The 22503-nt window shown below is 36.8% G+C and overlaps 1 protein-coding gene across 2 annotated transcripts in view; it reads left to right on the top strand.

The window, feature by feature from the left end:
• The window catches only part of TOP2B (DNA topoisomerase II beta), a 69667-nt gene that overhangs the window by 6554 nt on the left and 40610 nt on the right, over positions 1-22503 (top strand). Inside the window, exons 2-10 of one of the 2 annotated variants that reach the window (XM_060180440.1) lie at positions 6166-6321; positions 7222-7312; positions 8621-8684; positions 15953-16098; positions 17785-17882; positions 19143-19355; positions 21014-21187; positions 21955-22056; positions 22141-22278. In XM_060180440.1, coding sequence (XP_060036423.1) covers positions 6166-6321; positions 7222-7312; positions 8621-8684; positions 15953-16098; positions 17785-17882; positions 19143-19355; positions 21014-21187; positions 21955-22056; positions 22141-22278 — 1182 coding nt within the window. Of the gene's footprint in view, positions 1-6150; positions 6322-7221; positions 7313-8620; positions 8685-15952; positions 16099-17784; positions 17883-19142; positions 19356-21013; positions 21188-21954; positions 22057-22140; positions 22279-22503 lie in introns of both variants that reach the window. The other variant, XM_060180439.1, reaches the window with a different exon arrangement.

Genomic DNA, 22503 nt, shown 5'->3' with positions numbered 1-22503 from the left:
AGAACTGGTAAATTTGTTATGCAGACACCTAGCCCCAGTGATAACTTTGGTGGAAAAAAAACAAAAAACAGAAAAAGTCAAGTGAGTTAGGAGGCAGTTGTTTAGACAATCTGAGAAAGATCTTGTGAGGTTTTCTCTAGTTGCATTCTGGCTGACTTGGTGATGAAGTTTATATGCTGGTTATCTGAGTGAGTGGCTCAGTTTCTTGTTAGCAACAACTGGAGAGCCATCTCCCCCCCCATCATTTTTCCACGGAAGAAGTGGAAAGTGCCTCAGATACTCTATTTCAGGTGACAACTCAGTGTAAGGAGCAATCTTTCTCTTTACAGAATGAATTTGGCACTTATTCTGAAAGGAAAGGGATTTGCTTTATTGGAATGTTTTTCTTTTACTTCTGATGGTTGAGAAATATTTTTTGTTAAAGGTTGAGTCTTAGTGTTAAGTTTGTGTTCTTTTATTAGGAATTAGCACTATCTCAGGTCTTATAAAATAGATATTTATTTACTTTTGTCTCCAGGGTTATTTCTGGGGCTTGGTGTGTAGCTGCACTAAGAATCCACTGCTCCTGGAGGCCATTTTTTCCCACTTTGTTGCCCTTGTTGTTGTTGTGGCCATTGCTGCTGCTGTTGTTGGATGGGACAGAGAGAAATTTAGAGGGGAAGGGAAGACAGAGGGGAAGAGAAAGACCTGCTTCAGCTCCTTTGCAGGTGGGGAGCTGAGGGCTTGAACCGGGATTCTTACTTTGGTTCTTGCGCTTTGCGCCTTGGGTGCTTAATCTGCTCTGCTACCACCCAGCCCCCAATATATTTATTTTTAGTAGATTTTTCTATATATGTTGAATATTGTTAATAGCCCCTCCCCCATAATGTTATTTTAATTGGCAGCTAGCTTTTGAACTGCATAAAAAGTCAGTTATGACACTGTCACATGTATGCATCATGAACAGTGTAACTAAAACAACTTTTCTTTGAAGATATGTGCAGGCTGTTTGTTTTCTTTAAATTTCATTTTTTTCCAGAAAGGGGGTCAGGCTCACCCAGTAGAGTGTACACATTACTGTGCGCAGAGATGCTGGTTCAGGTCAGGTCCCCACCTGCTGCGGGAGCATCATGAGCAGTGGAGCACTGTTATAGGTCTCCCTCTCCCTCCCTCCCTCCCTCCCTCCCTCCCTCCCTCCCTCCCTCCCTCCCTCTCTCTCTCTCTCTGCCTGTCTCTCTCTCTTCCTCTCTCTTCACTTCTGTAAAACAAAATGGCTATCAGGAATGGTGGACTTGTACAGGCACTGAACCCCAGTAGTAACCTTTCCCTGCCTTTGACTTTTACTTAGCTGCAATTTATCTTAATATGAAATTGTTTTAAGATTATTTTACATTTAAATTGCCTTTGTTTTTATGTGGGAATGTGAGTGTTGTGATTTCTTAGATGCCAGTATAATTGGGTACTGGAATAATTATTACTATAAATAATCTGATCAACAAACAGACTAAGTAATTTACAGATAAGCTTAAATGACAACTTTTTGGTTTTTATCAGACCTTAAGGAAAATTTACACAGAATGCTTTTGGTGGCAATTTATTATTTTAAGGACACACTGTTGATTTTTATTCAATACGATGTACTTAGTACAATTAGTATAGTAGGCATTATCTTTTTACTTTGATCATTTAACAAATCAGGGCAGGGTCTATGGCCATAGCAGCCTAACACACCCATGGGAAGCTAAGCAGGATGGGAGAAGCCAGGGCAGGCAGCTGGGACCTGCTTCAGGACTTGGGTACTGTGTGAGAGTACATGCAATAGGCAGCTTCATGAATGCCGGTGCAGGGTGTGTGTGTGTGTGTGTGTGTGTGTGTGTGTGTGTGTGTGTACATGCAATAGGCAGCTTCATGAATGCCGGTGCAGTGGGGTGTGTGTGTGTGTGTGTGTGTGTGTGTGTGTGTGGTTCCTCTGTTTTTCAACCAAAGGAAAGGGAAACAAACAAAACTGCCATGAGCAGTGGAGTTGTAAAGCGCTGTGTCCTATAGTAAATCATTATTTTGAGCACGACCCCTCTTTACAGTGAAAATGAGCATAATTTGCTTATAGTTATCAATTGTGTATCACTTATTTATTATCTATAGATTACCAGTATTATAAACATGTAGATGAGCATTTTTTTTTTTTTTTTGGCCAAGCTGATTACTTGACCTCTTTTTGAATTGTTAGCAACTCACAGCTACTTAGGCTGACTTTTTTTTTATAAGGGGAGCATATATGATGGTAATGTTTGGGCTGTTGGAAAGTTATGATGCATTTTTGCTAGAAAAACATAGAAAACTACACCATGACTTTTCCAATAATATAGAAGGAAGGTGATTAACAGATCTCTATCTGTCCTCTCTGATCTCAGGCCAGGGGTTTTTGTATTCACACTTGTTCTGGGAGTGGAACCATCTCATTGAATGGAGCTGGTGATGGGGAGGAATTGTCCTCACTTTCTTTGCTATATTTTGATGTTTAAAACTTTTTTAAATATTTTATTTATTTCTCCTTTCGTTGCTCTCTCTTTTTTTAAATTGTTGTTGTCATTATTGTTGTTAGTGATGTCATCATTGTTAGATAGGGCAGAGAGAAATGGAGAGAGGAGGGGAAGACAGAGGAGAGAGAGAAAGATAAGACACCTGCAGACCTGCTTCACTGCTTGTGAAGCGACACCCCTGCAGGTGGGGATCCTTATGCTGGTCCTTGAGCTTCCCGCCATGTGCACTTAACCTGCAGCGCTACCGCCCAATTCCCTGTTTAAGACTTTTTTTTTTTTGTAGATACAGATTATTCATTCATTGTTTATGGAATGTACTTTTTTTTTTTTGCAGGGGGAGATAGCATAATGGTTGTACAAACATACTGTCGTGCCTGAGGCTCCAGAGTACTAGGTTCAATCCTCCACACCACCATAAGCCAGCCAGAGCTGAGCAGTGCTCTAGTACCAAAAAACAAACAAACAAACAAACAAAAAACAGGTTTTGATTTTAGTGATTTGGTTTATGAATGGACAACTGTTCTGCTGAAAGAAACTATTATTGTCAACTTCTCTCAGAAGACTTTGAGACCTCTCAGGAGAGAACTTCTTCTATTTGTTGCTAGTGAGCCAATGAGCAGTACTAACCACCATTTGTTGAAAATATGAAAGTATAAAGACAAATCTGAGTGAAATATCATTTCCATTTTCTACTCTGTCAACGCTATCTTACTAGTTCCTTTTGGGTTCACTTACCTTTTTGCCTAGAGAGAGTTGAAGCTGTCTAAGGAATAAGCAGGTATAAATAGTGCCTCTGGGAAAAACTAGCCTTTAATTTACTCTAATAATATTTACATGTATGAATTAGCAACATTATAAAATTTCTCAATTTATGTTCATGGTAGAAAATTAGAAAGTGTACATCAGAAAATAAATCACCCAGATATCTAATTTCTATTGATACTCTTTTAAGTATATTTCTTTTTTTTTTCTCCTTTGCCTGTATATAATATTTATAATATATATAATGTAACATTTTTTTCCTGTTTAAATGATCCCTGGAGTCTGGGAGTTAGTGTAGTGGTTAGAGTGCTGCACTTTTATAAGCATGATGTCCCAGGTTCGATCCCCAGCATGTGCAGCGACGCTCTAGTTTTCTTGCTCTTTTCCCCTTTGTTACCCTGGTTGTTTTATCATTGTTGTGGTTATTATTATCGTTGTTATTGATGTTGTTGTCGTTGGATAGGACAGAGAGAAATGGAGAGAGGAGGGGAAGACGGGGAGAGAAAGACACCTGCAGACCTACTTCATCACCTGTGAAGCGACTCCCCTGCTGGTGGGGAGCCAGGGCTGTAAACCAGATCCTTCCACAGGTCCCTGCGCTTTGCGCCACGTGCGCTTAACCCACTGTGCTACCGCCCGACCCCGTAAATAAGTCTTTAAAAGAAAAAAGAGAAAAGAAAACGAGTCCCTATTTTACATATGGGTATTCTTTTGTAACTTTACAGTAAATAGTATAACTTTAATAATGAAATATTTTTTAATAGGTATATTTATTGTAATTTTTAATATAAAAGCTATAGCAATAGTTTATCATCTGCACAAAATTTGTAGTGTGGATAACTAAACATTCATTGAAATAACTAGGTTTTTTTTCTTTTATTTATAAAAAGGAGACACTGGCAAAACCATAAGATAAGAGGGGTACAACTCCACACAATTCCCACCACCAGAACTCCGTATCCCATCCCCTCCCCTGATAGCTTTCCTATTCTTTAACCCTCTGGGAGTATGGACCCAGGTTCCTTGTGGGATGCAGAAGGTGGAAGGTCTGGCTTCTGTAATTGCTTCCCCTGCTGAACATGGTGTTGACAGGTCGATCCATACTCCCAGCCTGCCTCTCTCTTTCCCTAGTGGGACGGGATTCTGGGGAATTGGGGCTCCAGGACACATTGGTGGGGTTGTCTGCCCAGGGAAGTCTGGTAGGTATCGGTATCATGATAGCATCGGAACCTGGTGGCTGAAAAGAAAGTTAACATATAAAGCCAAACAAATTGTTGACTAATCATGAACATAAAGGCTGGAGTAGTGCAGATGAAGAGTTGGGTTGGGGGGGTTCTCTGTTTTGTAGATAGCTAGTAGGCATATTTTAGTTATAGTGTAAAGGGCCTGTGGCTATACTAGTGTTTAAAAGTTTATATGAAATTCTAGAAATTGATATCATAATCGAGAGTTGGAATATCTGCCACTGACCTCAGACATCTGTTTTTTTTATTTTATTCTATAAATAATATGTATTCCTTGAGGCCTTTTATTATTTTGAATAGAAATATTTTTTTTCAGTGCCTTTTATGATACTTAATAAAATATTTTGGCATGAAATATTTTAAATATATTGCCACATGTCTCTTAATATTTACATGTTATTCCTCATGAAAATTACAACTAGTAATGCTCTTTGGTTTTGATACACTGTCCTAGCAGAAATGACAGCAAGTCAAATAACCCTCATTCTCATGTCTCCATTTGTGTGGAAGAGGTAGTACTGGTAGTTGGGGTTTGTCAGAAACATGTCAATATTTGAAAAATCTGGGTAGTAGCACTTTGATGCCACTTCTATGCAGTCACTGCACTTTAGCTCAGAACAAATTAGGTAGACATGATTCTCCATTTGAATCTAATCTTAAAAACTTTTTTTTTTTTTTTTGTGCGTGGCATAGTTGTTTTGAAGGGGGGTAGCTTTGGGAAAGGCTTTACTAGTATAGTTACTATAGAACTTTCTTTATTCTTGGGCCCTGAATTCAAACCTAGGCCTCTCCTGTGCGAAGCATGCATGCTCCATCATTGAATTGACATCACCAACCTCTGTTTCCTTGGAGCTGGCAGAGAAACTGGGTGCCTCAGTAGTGGGATACCTGACTTGATATATAAAGAATTGCCACATCACCTACAAAAACATGAAATTCAAGATTTCATTTTTCTTTAGATTCATATTTATTTATTAGAAAGAGGATGAGTGAAATGGAGAGAGCCGCGCTCTGGTAGACGGAATACCTGGGGTTGAACTTGGGAGGGATCTGTGCTTTAGGGTTCAGCACTTTATTTGCCACCTCCGTAGCTGCCAGATTTCATAAAATAAGCTTAGCTTTCTCCATTTTGTCAGTGTATACAAACTACATGGGATACTATTTTGTCCTTTTCTCCACAACATGGTGACGAGGAACTTAAGGTTGTGGGACCCACCCCTCAGTCACTGAGACCTATATAACCTTACCAGAACTCACAGTCCTTGAGAGGTTTTGAGGCCTATAAAAAATTGACTTGATAACTTACAGAGTTGGGAAATATTTATAGCTTAAGATTGAATAGATATAGGTTCTGTTGCTTTTGCTATGTATGCTGCTTTTGGGATATGTCAAAATTGTAGTTTTAAGCTATTTTATAAAACGAGTTAGACTATCAGTAAATACACCTGTGTTCTCTTTAGGACTCAAACATCAGTGATACCAAACGATTAATCTTCTCTCGTGCTCTCTCTCTCTCTCTCTCTCTCTTCCCCCTTTCTCTTATTCACTAAAAAGAAATGTGCCCATATACATTTTAGTTTATAATTTGGTAGGTTATTTAAATTTGATTTTTTGGTTAATTTTAGACTCTTTTTGATCAGAACAATGCTGCAAAAAAAGAAGAGTCAGAAACTGCAAACAAAAATGATTCTTCAAAGAAGCTGTCTGTTGAGAGGGTGTATCAGAAGAAGACACAACTTGAACACATTCTCCTTCGTCCTGATACATACATTGGGTCAGTGGAGCCATTGACACAGGTAATTATTTGTAAAAAAACTTTTTGAAATTAGGAGATATGTAGCTACATCTGCTTTTGGATAATGTTTTTGTATGTCTGATTTGTATGTACTTGATGCCTCTGTATTCATGAGCAATGTAGGGAGATAGATCTAAGAGAGGTAGAAATGTTTTTATTTCTTGTTGAAAAGTTAGAAACAAAATTAGGGGACAGAAATCTCAGAAGAAATAGCATGATACTACCTGGATTTTATTTTAAAGCTCATAAGTTCATGCTGTATTTTACTTTGAAATCTAGAATTTATATATACACTCTAAAGACTATTTTTAATGCTTTCTATAGATTTGGTTTACTTATTTTACTTTGTTTTTCTCTAGCATGTGGGGAGTAAGTACTGTTATGTTCATCTGGAGATGAGTAAACAAAAGTTTAAATAAAATTAAGCAGCATGTTCAGATCTCTCAGCTAGTAAAAAATGGGATTCAAAGCATACCAATACCAATTTAAATAAGTTTTTAACTCCCAAGTCGTCTTGTGTTCATATTATTTTACTCTGTGCAGTCTATGCTATAGAAAAGCAACTTCAAGTCTACAATAATATTTTTCTACTTTATTTAAATGTTTCTAACAAGTTTTTCTAGCTCATCAAAACTGACTTTATATATGAAGAAGACTACGGAAAATACAAAATGGAAAAGTTCTCAATTTTTCAGTTCTTTAAATTGAGTGTAAAGGTAGTAAAATTAAATACTACTGAAGTGGTATTTATATTTTTCTACTTGGAAAGTATATTTTTCTACTTGGAAAGTAAGTATTTATGGAGTATATGGCAGGATATGGGTTTATATCATGTTATGTTGCTGTTAAGAATGATGGAGTAAAAATCTGCACTTGATTTTTTTTTTTTTTCTCAATGTAGCTAATGTGGGTATATGATGAAGATGTAGGAATGAACTGCAGAGAGGTTACCTTTGTGCCAGGATTGTATAAGATCTTTGATGAAATTTTGGGTGAGTACTTGCTTAAGATGCAGTGCATCTGTTTATCAGTAACATTGTAATATCCCTATTTATGTAAGCCAGACTGAAGTATAAATTTTAAAGGTGTATCTCTGACTTCTATTATGAATGGCGATGCTCTTCAGAAAATGTTAGTTGCTATATTATTTCCCTAGTGCTGTGAATCATTTCTTTGTGTATCAATTTATATGTGAAATGAATGTGTTTGTTAGATTTGATCAGCAATCCCAAAGTGAGCCTTTGGTCCTGTTATGTAGTCATATTGGGTTTGCTTACGCCCCAGTCCCCTGAGGGTTGGGCATGTTAAAAATAAAAACTACAGGACCTGGCCCATGCAGGTTCTGGGAGTTTGAGGTCAGATATATTAAAATATGCTTTTATCAGCAAATTAGAAGTTTCTGTTGCTCAACCAAGTTTAAGTAACCATTGTTGTAAGTGATCTCTTTCAATCACAATGAAGTATATAGGCTTAATTGGTGCATAGAGAGTGCTGTGCTTTGGAGATTTTTTAGCTACCTGAAGTTTCCTGGACAGCAGAGTTGTATGGTCTCTCTGTTATTCTGGTTGGTATTCGGAGGACAGAATAACAGAGTAAAGTTAGTTTCTAAAGCTTTGTGCCATTCATTCTTCCTTTCCAACTATCAAGCCCCTGTTTTTTTTCATCCAATTTTATTTCTGCAGGTTGCACACTGTTGATCTGAAACATATTCCTTCTCCTGTGTTCAGTTTAGCAGCTGCCTTATGTTCCAGTTTAAACAAAGTAGTGGTTAATATATGCAGATATATTGTTCACGTCTATAGTGAATTGGATTTAGATAATTTGATTTCTAAGGATGCTAAAGACTTTGCCTTTGTGATTTAAAAATAACTGATTGGTTTCAGGTCACTCTGCTTATAATGCCACTAGTTTGTTGACATAAATTAAGAATAAGTAGTTACTTATTACCAAGATAAAAATATAACGTAGCCCAATATTTACTGAATTATACCTGGATTGGGAGTACTTTTAGATCTAGAAAGGGTTGTAAAATACAGATTAAAAATTTTCTTTTTATATACAACTAAATTACTCCCCACTTCTTTGTTGTAGAAGATGTAACAGTAAATTGGTATAATACAAATACAAGATTTATTTGGGAAATAAAGTTTTATGTTAGAAGTTAACAGTAATTCTTTACATTAATTATTGCCATATGTAAGTGTTTATATTAGGCAGTGATGCACACAAAGTTGTGTCCGTGTATTTGTTTATTTATATAACGCTATTTTTTTTACTCATCAAAATATTGAATTTTGTAGTTAATGCAGCTGACAATAAACAGAGGGATAAAAACATGACCTGTATTAAAGTTTCTATTGATCCGTAAGTATATTTCAAGTTTAACTTTTATGCTGCATTGTTTTTGTTCCGATAGTTCACAACTTCAGAATATTCCTGAAATGATGTATACCATCTTGTTGAGTAGGCTCTTTGAGAACCTCAGAAACAATCATCCTTACCTCCATTGTCCAGTTGTTTTTTCTTTCTTCCAATAAATCTTCTTGATAAAACAAGCAAACAGCAACAAAGTAATGGAAAGCCTGTGCTGTAGCTCAGTCGCATGGGGTTTTGCTTGCTCACTTGGCTAGAACCCTGCTTTGCCACATGGGCAACTCCAGTTAGGTCCACTCACTGTATTAAAAGAAACTTTGCTGCTGTGTTCTCTTTCACTCTATTAAAAAAAAAAAGCATTCCAGTTTTCCAGTTTTTGGGAACTTTACATTATTTTACTCTTTTAATCAGAATGCTATACTCTTTACTATTTCATCTAGGGGAATCCTTAGAGATCATTCTCCCTTTTTTTTTTTTAATAATATTTATTTTATTTATTTATTCCCTTTTGTTGCCCTTGTTGTTTTATTGTTGTAGTTATTATTATGGTTGTCGTCGTTGTTGGATAGGACAGAGAGAAATGGAGAGAGGAGGGGAAGACAGAGAGGGGGAGAGAAAGATAGACACCTGCAGACCTGCTTCACCGCCTGTGAAGCGACTCCCCTGCAGGTGGGGAGCCGGGGGCTCGAACCGGGATCCTTATGCCGGTCCTTGTGCTTTGCGCCACCTGCGCTTAACCCGCTGCGCTACAGCCCGACTCCCTCCTTCTCCCTTTTTTTCATGCCTTTTGTTGAGAATGTTTGAGATACTAGAGAAATCATTGAATCTTATCTTTGCTCTGGGACTCGGTTAAGAGGTACTGCAAATGTGGTTCCGGTGACAATAGAACTTATTTTCTTGCCATGTTATTTATAGAATTTGCATATTTAGAAACTGCTGGTATCATACAGTATTTACATTTAACTTTTATAGTTATAGCCTATCCTTTATGATTTATTTTTTTCCTCTGATATGAAAATTTAACAATTCATGTATAACCTACAAACTTATGTAGAAATTAAAGACTTTTTAGTGACATTTTAGCTATAAGGGATTTTTTTTCCCCATTCCACATTTAGGACATTATCAGTTTAAAACAATGGTACCTTTTAGTGTCTAGTAAGGATTTAGCTTTTTTTTTTTTTTTAATTGGGAGTAGACAAATATTTTGTGTTACATTGCTAGTCATATTTTATTTCTGAGTTTTTTTTAACTTATTTAACTTATTAACTTGCCTCCAGGGTTATTGCTGGGGCTCAGTGCCTGCACTACCAATCCACTGCTCCTGGAGGTCATTTTCCCCATTTTGTTGTCCTTGTTGTTGTTGTTTTTGGACAGGACAGAGAGAAGTTGAGAGAGGAGGGGAAGACAGAAAGGGTGAGAGAAAGATAGAGACCTATAGATCTGTTTCACCACTTGTGAAGCAATCCCCCTGTAAGTGGAGAGCCAGGGGGCTTGAATCCGGATCCTTACACCACCTGCTGGTCCTTGCGCTTTGCGCCATGTGCGCTTAACCCATTGTGCTACCGCTTGGCCCCCCTATTTTATTTATTTTTAATAATTTTATTTTGTCATCACCAGGGCTTCATTGCTCTGGCCTGACTTTTCTACGTAGAAAGAGACAAGGGGAGACTGAGAGAGGAAAGGAGATAGGGAAAGACATCACAGCACTGAAGCTTTTTCCACTGCTGCAGGTAGGACAGAAACCTACCTGGGTCATATGCAAGGCAAGGTAGGTGTCCTCGCCAGATCACTTATTTACTGGCCCTGTTTCTGAATTTTAACCATCATGTTTTGTCTTCTGTGACTTTCCTCCTGTAGAGTTATTATTGTTTTGGGAGTCGGGCTGTAGTACAGCGGGTTAAGCGCAGGTGGCACAAAGCACAAGGACCAGCATAAGGATCCCGGTTCGAACCCCCGGCTCCCCACCTGCAGGGGAGTCGCTTCACAGGCGGTGAAGCACGTCTGCAGGTGTCTCTCTTTCTCCCCCCCCCCCGTCTTCCCCTCCTCTCTCCATTTCTCTCTGTCCTATCCAACAACGACAACAACAATAATAACTACAACAATAAAGTAACAAGGGCAACAAAAGGGAATAAATAAATAAAATAAATATTTAAAAAGTTATTATTTTTTTACTATTTTTTAAATACTTAATGCTTAATCTATCTGATTAAAAACATGAACAGAACTGGCAAGATAGCTCATTTGAATAGAGTGCCTGCTTTGTCATGCATGTGGCCCAGTTTTGAGATTAACTTCCACTGCACCTGGAGGAAGCTTCAGTGCTATGGCATCTCTCTCTCTCTCTTTCAGAAGGATGAAAATAGGCTGGCTTAGAGCTGTGAAACTCCAGTGATAAAACCCCACCAAAGCACTAATATGGAGAGCACACTCACTGAAGTTCTGTTACTCTAGTTTAAGTATTCTTGTTTATTTAGGATTAATAAAAAGCTGAAGTGATAACTTTAAGAAGTAATACACTCTCTGGAGTATCTAAACCATATATACATATAGGCATTTCTGCTTTTTTTTTAAAAACTTGATTGTAGCATATAGTGCTTTATATACTCCTATTTTCATTTGACATATGTAGAATGTTCTTTATTAAATAGAGCTACTGAATATTCTTTTCAACTACTAGTTATTTTATTGTGTTGTATATAAATTTGTTTTCTTTTTAGCTAAAGAATATTGAATACTTAGATTGTGTTCTAAGCTTTTTAATTATTTTGGATTCTTTTGTGGCTTATTAAAACAGTATTCTTTTTTCCCTAATATTGATCTAAAAATTATGGGTGGTGGGGGCAGGTGGTAGTGTACCTGGTTGAATGCACATGCTACAGTGTGCAAGGGCCAGGTTCAAGCCCCCAGTCCCCACCTGCAGAGGGAAAGCTTTGCGAGTGGTGAAGCAGGGCTGTAGGGGTCTGTCTGCCTCTTTCTCTGTCTTCCCCTACCCTCTCGATTTCTGGCTATCTCTATCCAATAAATAAAGATTATAATAAAAAATAAGAGTCTAACCATTTGCATAATCATTAAAAAAGATTATGGGTAGGGCAAAGAATAGAGTTACAGAATTCTAATCTTTGTTTAGAAAACACTAGATTAGAGAAGTGGTTTAGATTGAAATTTTGTAATAGAGAAGTGACTATGATTGCAAGTTTCAGTTTCATCCATAGACTTCATGAAGGTGTTACCAAGGCTTACTTTTTTGAAATTATTGAGGGTTATGAAATTTTTAAATACCTTACAGTACCATATAGGCTAAGAAAAAAAATATTTTAAGCTTTTTGCATTCATATTGACTTCTTTCGAGATCAGACGAGATCAGGCGTTTTCAGGGTGGTATGGCCATTCATATTGACTTCTGTGTCATTCTGAGATATTTAAAATATGTAATATAAAACTTGCAAAAACAATGGTAACCAAACTGCCTCTTGGACTTTCTCAGAACTGTGGTGGTTATGATGAGAAGGTGCAAAGAAATTTGGGGGAAGGTGTGACTTCTACCATGTGTGGATATGAAATTATATCCCTAAAATCTTCTACTTTTGCAAAGCACTGTTAAATAATTAATAAAGCAGAAAAGAAAATCTAATGTTCCATTTAGCCTTTATTTCCTCCACAGCTATTCTCTACTAAATTTAAACTCCAGTTTTTCTTATAGAAAACAAGACACTTAATGCAGTCAGTATAGCTTTTAAACCCAAGCTAGGAAGTATTTGGAAGTCTGAAAGGTAATAAGGGAATGGATTTGGCTCAGTAAGTAGAGTGCATGCCTTACTATGTTCGAGGCCTCAAGTTTAAGCTTGTACCACATGGCTATATCATGGATATGACTTTAAGGACCTCCATGGATGGCAGAGTGGTATTGTGGTGTCTCTCTCCTCTTTCTCTTTCTCCTTCTCTCTACTCTCTCCCTTTATCTTCCTCTATCTCAAAGAAGTAAAGAATGAAAAGGTTGGGTCAAAGAGGCCACTCAACTATAACATGCCTGGGTTCATTCCTTGGTGGTGCCACAATAAAGAAATGCAAATATTGAGAGACATGGCCATTGTTTCTTTGGTCCACTATACATATATATTTTAATTAGTGATTTAATAATGATTGACATAATTGTGGAATAAGAGGGGTACAAGTCCACACAGTTCCCATCACTAGAGTCCTGTATCCCCTCCCCTCCATTGGAAGTTTCTCTATTCTTTACCCTTCTGGGAATATGGACCAAAGATCTTTATGGGATGTAGAAGGTGGAAGGTCTGGCTTCTGTGATTGCTTCTCCATTGAACATGGGCATTGACTGGTTCATCTATACCCCCAGCCTGTTTCTGTTTTCCCCTGTGGTCCACTATTTTTATCTCTATAGAAAAGTAGATGTACTAAAGGCAATTTAAAGCTGTTACATACTTAAGTATTCAGTTTTGTATTTTATGAGAGCTTTTATTTACAAGGGAGATAACCTTGTGTAAATAAATAATCAGATTTCTAGTCTCAGTATAATGGTGGTTGGTTGGGAAATAACATTGTAGGATGGGTAAGAAAACTTATTGTTGGGGGCTAGGTGGTGGCGCACCCCGGTTAAGCGCCCATATCACCATGTACAAGGACTGGGACTCAAGCCCCCACTCTCCACCTGCAGGGTGGATATTTCACGAATAGTGAGGCAAGTCTGCATGTGTCTGTCTTTCTCCCTTTCTATCTTTTCTCAGTTTCTCTCTGTTTTGTCAAGGAAAAAAAGGTAATGGCTTCCAGTAGCAGTGGATTTGTCATGTAGGCACTGAGCCCCGGCAATAAGTTGTGATCATGAATTGACCCGCTGTGGAAAAACAAAATAAAACACAAGCCATGGAAAGATTAGTAAAAAGAAATGGAAGAATTAGGAGTAAATTTGGAAAGTTTTCATTAAACTGATCCAGAGTGAAAATGAAATGCAGAATAGTATCAAATTTCACTACAGGTGATGCTATAGTGAAGTACTGTTAAACTTAATTTTATAGGTACTATGGAAACTCCACCACGTCCTGGAACAAAACAAAAGCCGTTGTGATTACTACAGTAAGCCAGTCATTGTTATGCAGAATATTAAACAGTGGCTATAAAGAGACTATGCAGTACTCAGTATTTAAGGTGATATTGATTTATTTAGGCTCCTATTGGCATTAGGAATGAAGGACTAATACTGATGATACAATAGGATGAACTAATAAGTCTTGATAACTGTAAGCTTTAGAGAATGGTCAGGAAATATGAATTAAAATATTACCAGAATAAAAATATACTAAGATAGGATCTTAGCAGGTTAGGGGAGTTAAATTAGTATTTGAGAGTGAGGGAAAGTAGCTAGTTGCTGATTTGGGAAAAGAAGATAATACATAGGGGTTTGGTGGTAGCGCAGTGGGTTAAGCTCACCTAGCGCGACGCACAAGGGCTGGCTCAATAATCCGGGTTGAGACCCGGGTTCCCCACGTGCCGGGGAGTCACCTCACAAGCGGTGAAGCAGGTCAGCAGGTGTCTGCTCTCTCGACTTCTCTCTGTCCTATCCAACAACATCAATGGCAACAATAACAACAAGGGCAACAAGAATAGGAAAAAAATGGCTTCCAGGAGCAATGGATTCGTAGTGCAGGCACCAAGCCCCAGCAATAACCTTGGAGGCAAGAAAAAAAAAAAAGATGAGAAAGAAGAGAAAAAAAAGAAGATAATGCATAAGGGGCAGGGTTGGGCCACAGCCAGTAGAGCATACATGTTACTATGAGCATACATGTTACTATGTGTAAGGACCTGGGATCAGCCCCTGCAGTTGGGGGGGGGGTGCGGTCTAGGGTGTGTGGAAGCTTTATGAGTGCTGCAGGTTCTCTCTCTCTCTCTCTCTCTCTCTCTCTCCTCTGTCTTCCCTTTCTGCTTCAGTTTCTCTCAGTTTCTTTAAAAAAAAAATCTGCAAAAAAAAAAAGAAATTATACCCACGTGTCAATAACTACTGTCTCATTATCCAATAAAAGTATAAAAGAAAAAATAAATCTGCTGCTAGAAGCATTCAGTTTGTCATGTAGGCACCAAGCCCTAGTAGTAACCGTGGTAATAATAATAAAAAAAGATAGTACATAAAATTATTTTTCAGTATTTTTTGCTATATTAATTTCCTCTTGGATCATTACTTTTTGACTTTTATATCAGCTTTATAAAATGTAAATAAAACTGCTAATAAGCCATGAAACAATGGGTACATATATCTGTAAATGAGTTTCTCTATGAATAATAGTGAATCAGATGGGCAAAGTGGTACTTTTTAAAGCCACTTCTCAGTGTTCTTTTCAAATTTGACTCTTACATGGGTAAAGGAGTCTTAATACTTCTAATAATAGGGTAGGCAAAATTTTCCAGCAGGTCTGCCAAATTGCTGTTAACTATATTAGTTTCTACTTCATACAAGTTAGGACTAAGATGGATAGTTTTGTGGTAGTAAATACTGAAATACTTAAAATAAGTAGCTTACATATTTTTAAAACCACCAAACTTGTGATCAGGTACATAGCTCAAACAACATGTTAAAGAGTGTCTGAGGCTCTCAGTTGATCCCTGGAGCTGTATGTTCTGGGGGTGGCATCTTCATTTTTCTTTCTTAGGTGAAAATTTCTTCCTCTATTCGTATGAAGTAAGTAAAATCTTAAGCAGTAAAATTAAAGCCACCAAAATTAATGTATGACATGGACTCCCACAGTACAAATAACCTTCTAACATTTAGACAATGAATACATTTCCTATTCTTTGTCTTTTTCCACGTGTATTGCTTTAATACCTAGGTAAGGAAATGAAAATGGCAGTGGCTACTGTTCTGCAGAACTTGTGGTTCTCAGGTAGAAGACTCAGAATAAAGTAGGAAAAACCGTCACTAAAGTATGATGAAGAAAATGAATCTGTAATTAATTACTTGTGAAAATTTGAGTCCCTTTACATGTTTCAGGAGGTGGAAAAATTGTCTTTTTGAGAAATTTTGTTTTACTAACAGATGTTAGTTGTCTTAAATTATGACTAAGTGACAGAAATAATGTGTCCTCAGTAAGAATGCTCTCAAGAGATAAGAAGTGTCTTCTAGTTAGTAATGGCTGGTGTTTTACTTAATAACATTCACGTTGATTTCAGATTACTTTAATTTTTAGGGACTTCATATATCTTTAAACTATTTTAAGCTCTAAACTCTGCTTTTTTTTTTTTTTTATTCACAGTGAATCTAACATTATAAGCATTTGGAATAATGGGAAAGGCATTCCAGTAGTAGAACACAAAGTAGAGAAAGTTTATGTTCCTGCTTTAATTTTTGGACAACTTCTAACATCCAGTAACTATGACGACGATGAGAAAAAAGTAACAGGTAAAATCTAATTGGATGATCAGAATTACTTCCCTATGGTAGAGAGATAGCTTACTTAGGAGAGCACTGTTTTTTTTTTTAATTTGTTCTATTATTTTTATTTATTTATTTGATATAGACAGCCAGAAATTGAGAGGAAAGGAGATAATAGACAGGGAGAGAAACAGACACCTGCAGCATGGCTTCGAACCCTTATGAAGCTTTCCTCTTTCAGGTCGGGGCTAGGGGCTTGAACCCAGGTCCTTGTGTATTATAACATGTGCACTCAACCAGGTACACTACCACCCGGCCCCCTTAAGTCTTCTTTAAAATTTTATATATATATATATATATATATATATATATATAATTTATTTTTTATTTATAAAAAGGAAACATTGACAAAACCATAGCATTAGAGGGGTACATCTCCACACAATTCCTGCCACCAGAACTCTGTATCCCATCCCCTCCCCTGATAGCTTTCCTCTTCATTATCCCTCTGGGACTATGGACCCAAGGTCATTATGGGGTGCAAAAGGTGGAAGGTCTGGCTTCTGTAATTGCTTCCCCGTTGAACATGGGTGTTGACTGGTCGATCCATAATCCCAGTCTGCCTCTCTCTTTCCCTAGTGGGGCAGGGCTCTGGGGAAGTGGAGCTCCAGCACACATTGGTGGGGTTGTCTGTCCAGGGAGATGGCACCATTTTTGCTATGCACCCTATCCAGGTTTAAGCCCTGAGTATGGGTTTAAATTGGGAGATTGCACTAGGGGAACCTTCAGTGCTGTGCTATCTCTCTCCATGTCTGAAAAAGTCAGCTGAGAGCAGTGAAGCCACAGTAAGGACAAATCTTGGGAGTCAGGTGATAGCGCAGCAGGTTAAGTGCATGTGGCCAGTAAGGACAAATCTTTAAAAAAGATAAGAAAAATACTGTTCTCAGCATAAAAATCTTTCACTATTCTTATGAAAAACGTAACAAAGAAATGTGTGTAGCTTTTTTGTATAAATTCTTTTCAAAATTAATATCTATAAGATACTATTATGTAGAAATATTGTTTTGATTGTAGTTTGATGGAGGTGTTTTAAAAAATCAACTCTGACTGCATTGATTTGTGTGGAGTTGCTGGAACTCTCAAATGATTGAGAATTGAAATGTGTTTCCTGTAGATGTGAATTATATTAGCTCCATGTCTTTTGTTATCAATTTAATTATTTTTAAACTGATAAATTTAAGAAGGTCAGTGTTACAAATTCAGACTCTGTAAATATAAGTGGAAGTTTCTTGACCAAAATCAGATGCTTTCTTAATTATTTGTATTTTCCAAGTATGTTGATATTCATACATATTTTTTAAACCAAAGCACTAGGAAGTAATACAGATAAAATTTGTAGTACAGAACTGACTTTGATAGACAGATTTATACTCTTTACAAATAGTTTCTGGGTTATCAGAGATAGCAATTTATTTGTTTATTTGGAATTATGATGAAGACTATGAATCTACAAAATGCCTTCTTATATTTGTTAAATCTTATTTTTTTTTAAATGAAAAAAATCTAAATATACTCTAAATTATTCAACCAATAGTAGACAATGGCCAAGTTAAAGTATTTCTGTGAAAGAACTGCTTCAAGGTAGTAGATAAGTTAATAAAGTTTATTTAAGATGACTTTCATTAAATCTTTCATATGTGATTATTTTTACAGGTGGACGCAATGGTTATGGTGCAAAACTTTGTAATATTTTCAGTACAAAGTTTACAGTAGAAACTGCTTGCAAAGAATACAAACATAGTTTTAAGCAGGTATGATATTAATCTAATTCTTTAAAAAAATGTTGCTGAAATAATACAGCCTAAAGTAAATTGCTGTGATAACTATAACTTACATATAAGTTAAGAACATTTCAGTAAAAAGACTTACAAATTTCTGGGAGATTTTATACATTCCTCTCTTTTTCCCACTTCTTCCATTTAAAAAAATGCTTTATTTCTTAGGCTTTTTCTTTAATCTAGTTAAGCTTTTTCTGAATATGTATAGAACCTCACAGACTAATTGAAATGTATCTGTTATATTTAGCATGTTTGAAATATTCCTCACTGATTAAGTTCATATTTTATAATTATATCTTTACTCTTATAAATCTTAGAAAATAGTTAAAAATTTTAGATAAGCTAAAATTATTGTTTTTATTTATTTATTTTTAATGCCACCAGGCTTATCATTGGGACTGGGTGCCTGCACGACAAATCCACCATTCCTGGTAGCCATTCTCCCTCTCCTCCTTCCTCTTTCTTTATTAGATAGGACAGAGAGAAATTGAGAGAGGGAAGATAGTGAAAGACAGACATTGGCGGACCTGCTTTTTTTTTTTTTTTCATGCAACTTTATTTGGTATTTCAATTATCAATACCAATATAAACACTTAGTTTTTGATATAGGACTACGTCATCTAATTTATTTATTTTTCATTTCTTTATTGGGGAAATAATGTCTTACATTCAACAGCAAATACAATAGTTTGTACTTGGATAACATTTCTCAGTTTTCCATATAACAGTACAACCCCTACTAGGTCCTCTGTCATCCTTTTTGGATCTGTATTCTCCCCCCGCCCCCAGAGTCTTTTACTTTGGTGCAATATGCCAATTCCAGTTCAGGTTATACTTGTGTTTTCTCTTCTGATTTTGTTTTTCAACTTCTGCAGACCTGCTTTACCACTTGTGAAGGTTCCCTCCTGCAGGTGGGGAGCAGGGACTTCCCCCTTGAAATTATTTTATATGTAAAAGCATCCTTATTAACTTTTGTAAAATTCTATATTTACTCTGTTGAAGGATTTGAGATATTTGCAATATATAAAGTTGTGTTATTTAATTAGCACATTTACTACACGTGATTGTTATAATGGTAGTGTCAAAGATTCTTTTATCTCTAATGTCAGCTCTAAGAATCTTATTTGTTATGAATCCGGAAAGTGAATATAGGTATGATAAGTTAATATATTTTATGAATTATCTTCTACATACAGAAATATTATAGAAATATCTGATTTTTTTCTTTTAAAGACATGGATGAATAATATGATGAAGACTGCAGAAGCCAAGATTAAACATTTTGATGGTGAAGATTATACATGCATAACATTCCAACCAGATTTGTCCAAATTTAAAATGGAAAAACTTGATAAGGATATTGTGGCTCTCATGACCAGAAGAGCTTATGATTTAGCTGGTTCCTGCAAAGGGGTCAAGGTCATGTTTAATGGAAAGAAGTTGCCTGTGAGTATCTTTCAAAATAATATTTTTGTTTTGCAGATAGTTTATATGTCATATTGACCATGGGACTAATAGTCCAGGATGCAAAGATTCACTCAAGCAGCCATAAGTTATGTGTTCTGAGAGCATTCTGCAGGTGGCTTTGTCAAACATACATGTTTATAGAAGGGGGGATGAACATTGGAGTGCCCTCCTTTTGTCGGTTTTATAATACATCATGAATTCTAGGTTCCGAAGGAATTGATTCAGCAGAAGCAGAGCAAACAGTGGTACACAGGGAAACAGTCTTCAGCTATAGTAAGCGGTAATTCAGTCTTAAACATACTAGATCCCATCTCATATTCCTTCTGTTTGGAGGTCTTTCATGTTTCCTGTCGGTAAGAGAATTGGGTCTTGGAGGACTGCCCAGGGTTTGCTGCTCTTCTAGCCAGCACCAGGGAGGGAACTTTGTATTGATTCTCTTCAATTTCTCCTATGAGAACCTACTAGGGTCCCTGGAGGAAAAGTGTGAGAGAGTAGGAATGCCTTCAGCCTCCATTCCTCAGGCATCACAGTCACAGTAATTTACACTTGCTTACAGAGATTTGTCAGAAATTCCTTTTTAGAGTTTCTTATGACATTTGCAGTTTCTTTTTTTAATTTTTTTTATTTTCCCTTTTGTTGCCCTTTTTTAAAAATTTTGTTGTAGTTATTATTGTTGTTACTGATTTTGTTGTTGTAGATTGGACAGAGAGAAATGGAGAGAGGAGGGGAAGACAGAGAGGGGGAGAAAAAGATAGACACCTGCAGACCTACTTCACCACCTGTGAAGCAACTCCCCTGCAGGTGGGGAGCCGGGGGTTTGAACCGGGATCCTTATTCAGGTCCTTGCGCTTTGTGCCACGTGTGCTTACACCGCTGCGCCACCACACAGCCCCCAACAATAGGCAATTTCTGCCCTAAGTAAGTAAATGCTTAGGGTCTCTGTCTCTTGATACATATTCTTATGGTTATCACTGGAGCTGGGTGCCAGCACTGTTCCTGGTGGCTCCCACCGCCCCCATTTTATTGGCTGGGACATAGATAAATTGAGAGGGCTGGAGAAGATAGATGGGGAAAAAAAGACACCTGCAGACCCCTCAGCAAGTAGGAAGGGGGGGCAGGGAGGGATTCGAACTCAGATCCTTGTGCGGGTCCTTGTGCTTGTACTATGTGTGCTTAACCAGGTGTACCACCACCTGGCCCCAGATAATCTTTTTCTTTTTCAGCCTTGGCCAACTGTCTTGTGATCTTAACTTTTTCAAAATTTGAAAAGAAATTACTAGTGTGTTATTTGGCCAGCTTTTTTATTTAAGGGTGAAAACGTTTTATTTCTGCCCGTTGTTGAGTCAAATGGGAAGTCTTCTTTGTTATTTAAGATCTTTAAATTTTTAAAGGATTTTAGAATAATTTACCAGTTGAGTTCTCCTTTCATAACTTTTCACTATGAAGCAAACATGAAAATGAATTCCTTTTTAAAAAGCAGAGATCAAGGACTAGAAGAGAGAAAAGTTAGAAGTGCTGAGATCTGTTTAAGAACTGTTGTGAATGGTGAGAAATTACAATTTGGGAGTATTTGATGGCACTCACCAAGTTGAACTGCATGTATGAGACTGTTTATGTTTTGTTTTTCATATTAAAAGGTAAATGGATTTCGGAGTTATGTAGATCTTTATGTGAAAGACAAGTTGGATGAGACTGGTGTGGCCCTGAAAGTTATTCATGAACTTGCAAATGAAAGATGGGATGTTTGTCTCACATTAAGTGAAAAAGGATTCCAGCAAATCAGCTTTGTAAATAGTATTGCAACAACAAAAGTAAGTTTGCAAATGCCTTCTTTCCAAGCGCCTGATAAAACAACAAAAATAAAATCCCTGATCTGCTTTTGTAGAAATAAAAATGAAAATAAAAGTATTTTCTGTAAAATAGTTGTCTTAAATTTTATTTATTTACATCCATGGAGATAGCATAAGGGTTATGCAAGGAGACTCATGCCTGAGGCTCCAAAGAGTCAGGTTTAATCCTCTGCACTACCATAAACTAGAGCTGAGCAATGAGAGAGAGAGAGAGACAGAGAGATTAGTGTTTATAGTGTTTGTAGTTAAATACTATCATGAATCTCTTAGTTTCAGAGTTTAGAAGATAGGATAATGAAAAGTAGGAGGTGATGGCCAGCTAGATGGTTCACCTGGATAATGTACCTGCTTTATCTTGTGCATAGCCTTGGTTTGAACTTGGCCCCACTTCACTGGTCCTGTGTTACCATTTTTTCTCTCCCTCAGTCTGTCTGTCTGTCTGTCTGTCTCTCACTACTTGTCAAGCTTTCCACTCTGTAGGTGGGGATTGGAGGCTTGAACCCAGGACCTTGCACACTGTAATGTGGGTGCTCTACTGGGTCTGCTGCTACCTGGTCCCTTCTACTTTTTTAAATCTTAACTATGTCATTCTGATCTGTGTTACTCTTCTGGAAAACAGGCTTAATATTGATAACTTCACAAAGGTATTGAAAATGAATGAAGTATGAAAAAACATTCTCTTAGCTAACTGTAGGAAATTTTAGATTCTGTGTATTTTTCCTCTTTAGGGTGGCCGTCATGTGGACTATGTAGTAGATCAAGTCGTTGGTAAACTAATTGAAGTAGTTAAGAAAAAGAACAAAGCTGGTGTATCAGTGAAACCATTTCAAGTAAGTGGTACTTTGTATATATTCTGTTGAATTACTAAGTAATAGCAGCAGCTCAGACGTTGCCTTTTGCATATGTTTCAACAGGTGAAAAACCACATATGGGTTTTTATTAACTGCCTTATCGAAAATCCAACTTTTGATTCTCAGACTAAGGAAAACATGACTCTGCAGCCCAAAAGTTTTGGGTCCAAATGCCAACTGTCGGAAAAGTTTTTTAAAGCAGTGAGTAAAATTTATTTTTTTCTGTTATTATTTTTTTTCTTTTTGAGAATTGGTAAAATACTTTTATTGCTATCATTAGTTTTTATTTATCTCATATTAGCTGTGAGTGTAGGCATACTTATGTTACAAATTAACATTGACTTTTAGAACTACTTACAGTAGATCTTATTATTTAATGAAAACATTTGATTATTTTCTGACGGATTAAACTAAGGAATTGTGCAA

The sequence above is a fragment of the Erinaceus europaeus genome, chromosome 21 (genome assembly GCF_950295315.1).
Source record: "Erinaceus europaeus chromosome 21, mEriEur2.1, whole genome shotgun sequence".
In the NCBI taxonomy this organism is placed as follows: Eukaryota; Metazoa; Chordata; class Mammalia; order Eulipotyphla; family Erinaceidae; genus Erinaceus; species Erinaceus europaeus.
Note: the sequence above shows the minus strand (reverse complement) of the source record. Positions and strands in the feature narration are given on the sequence as shown.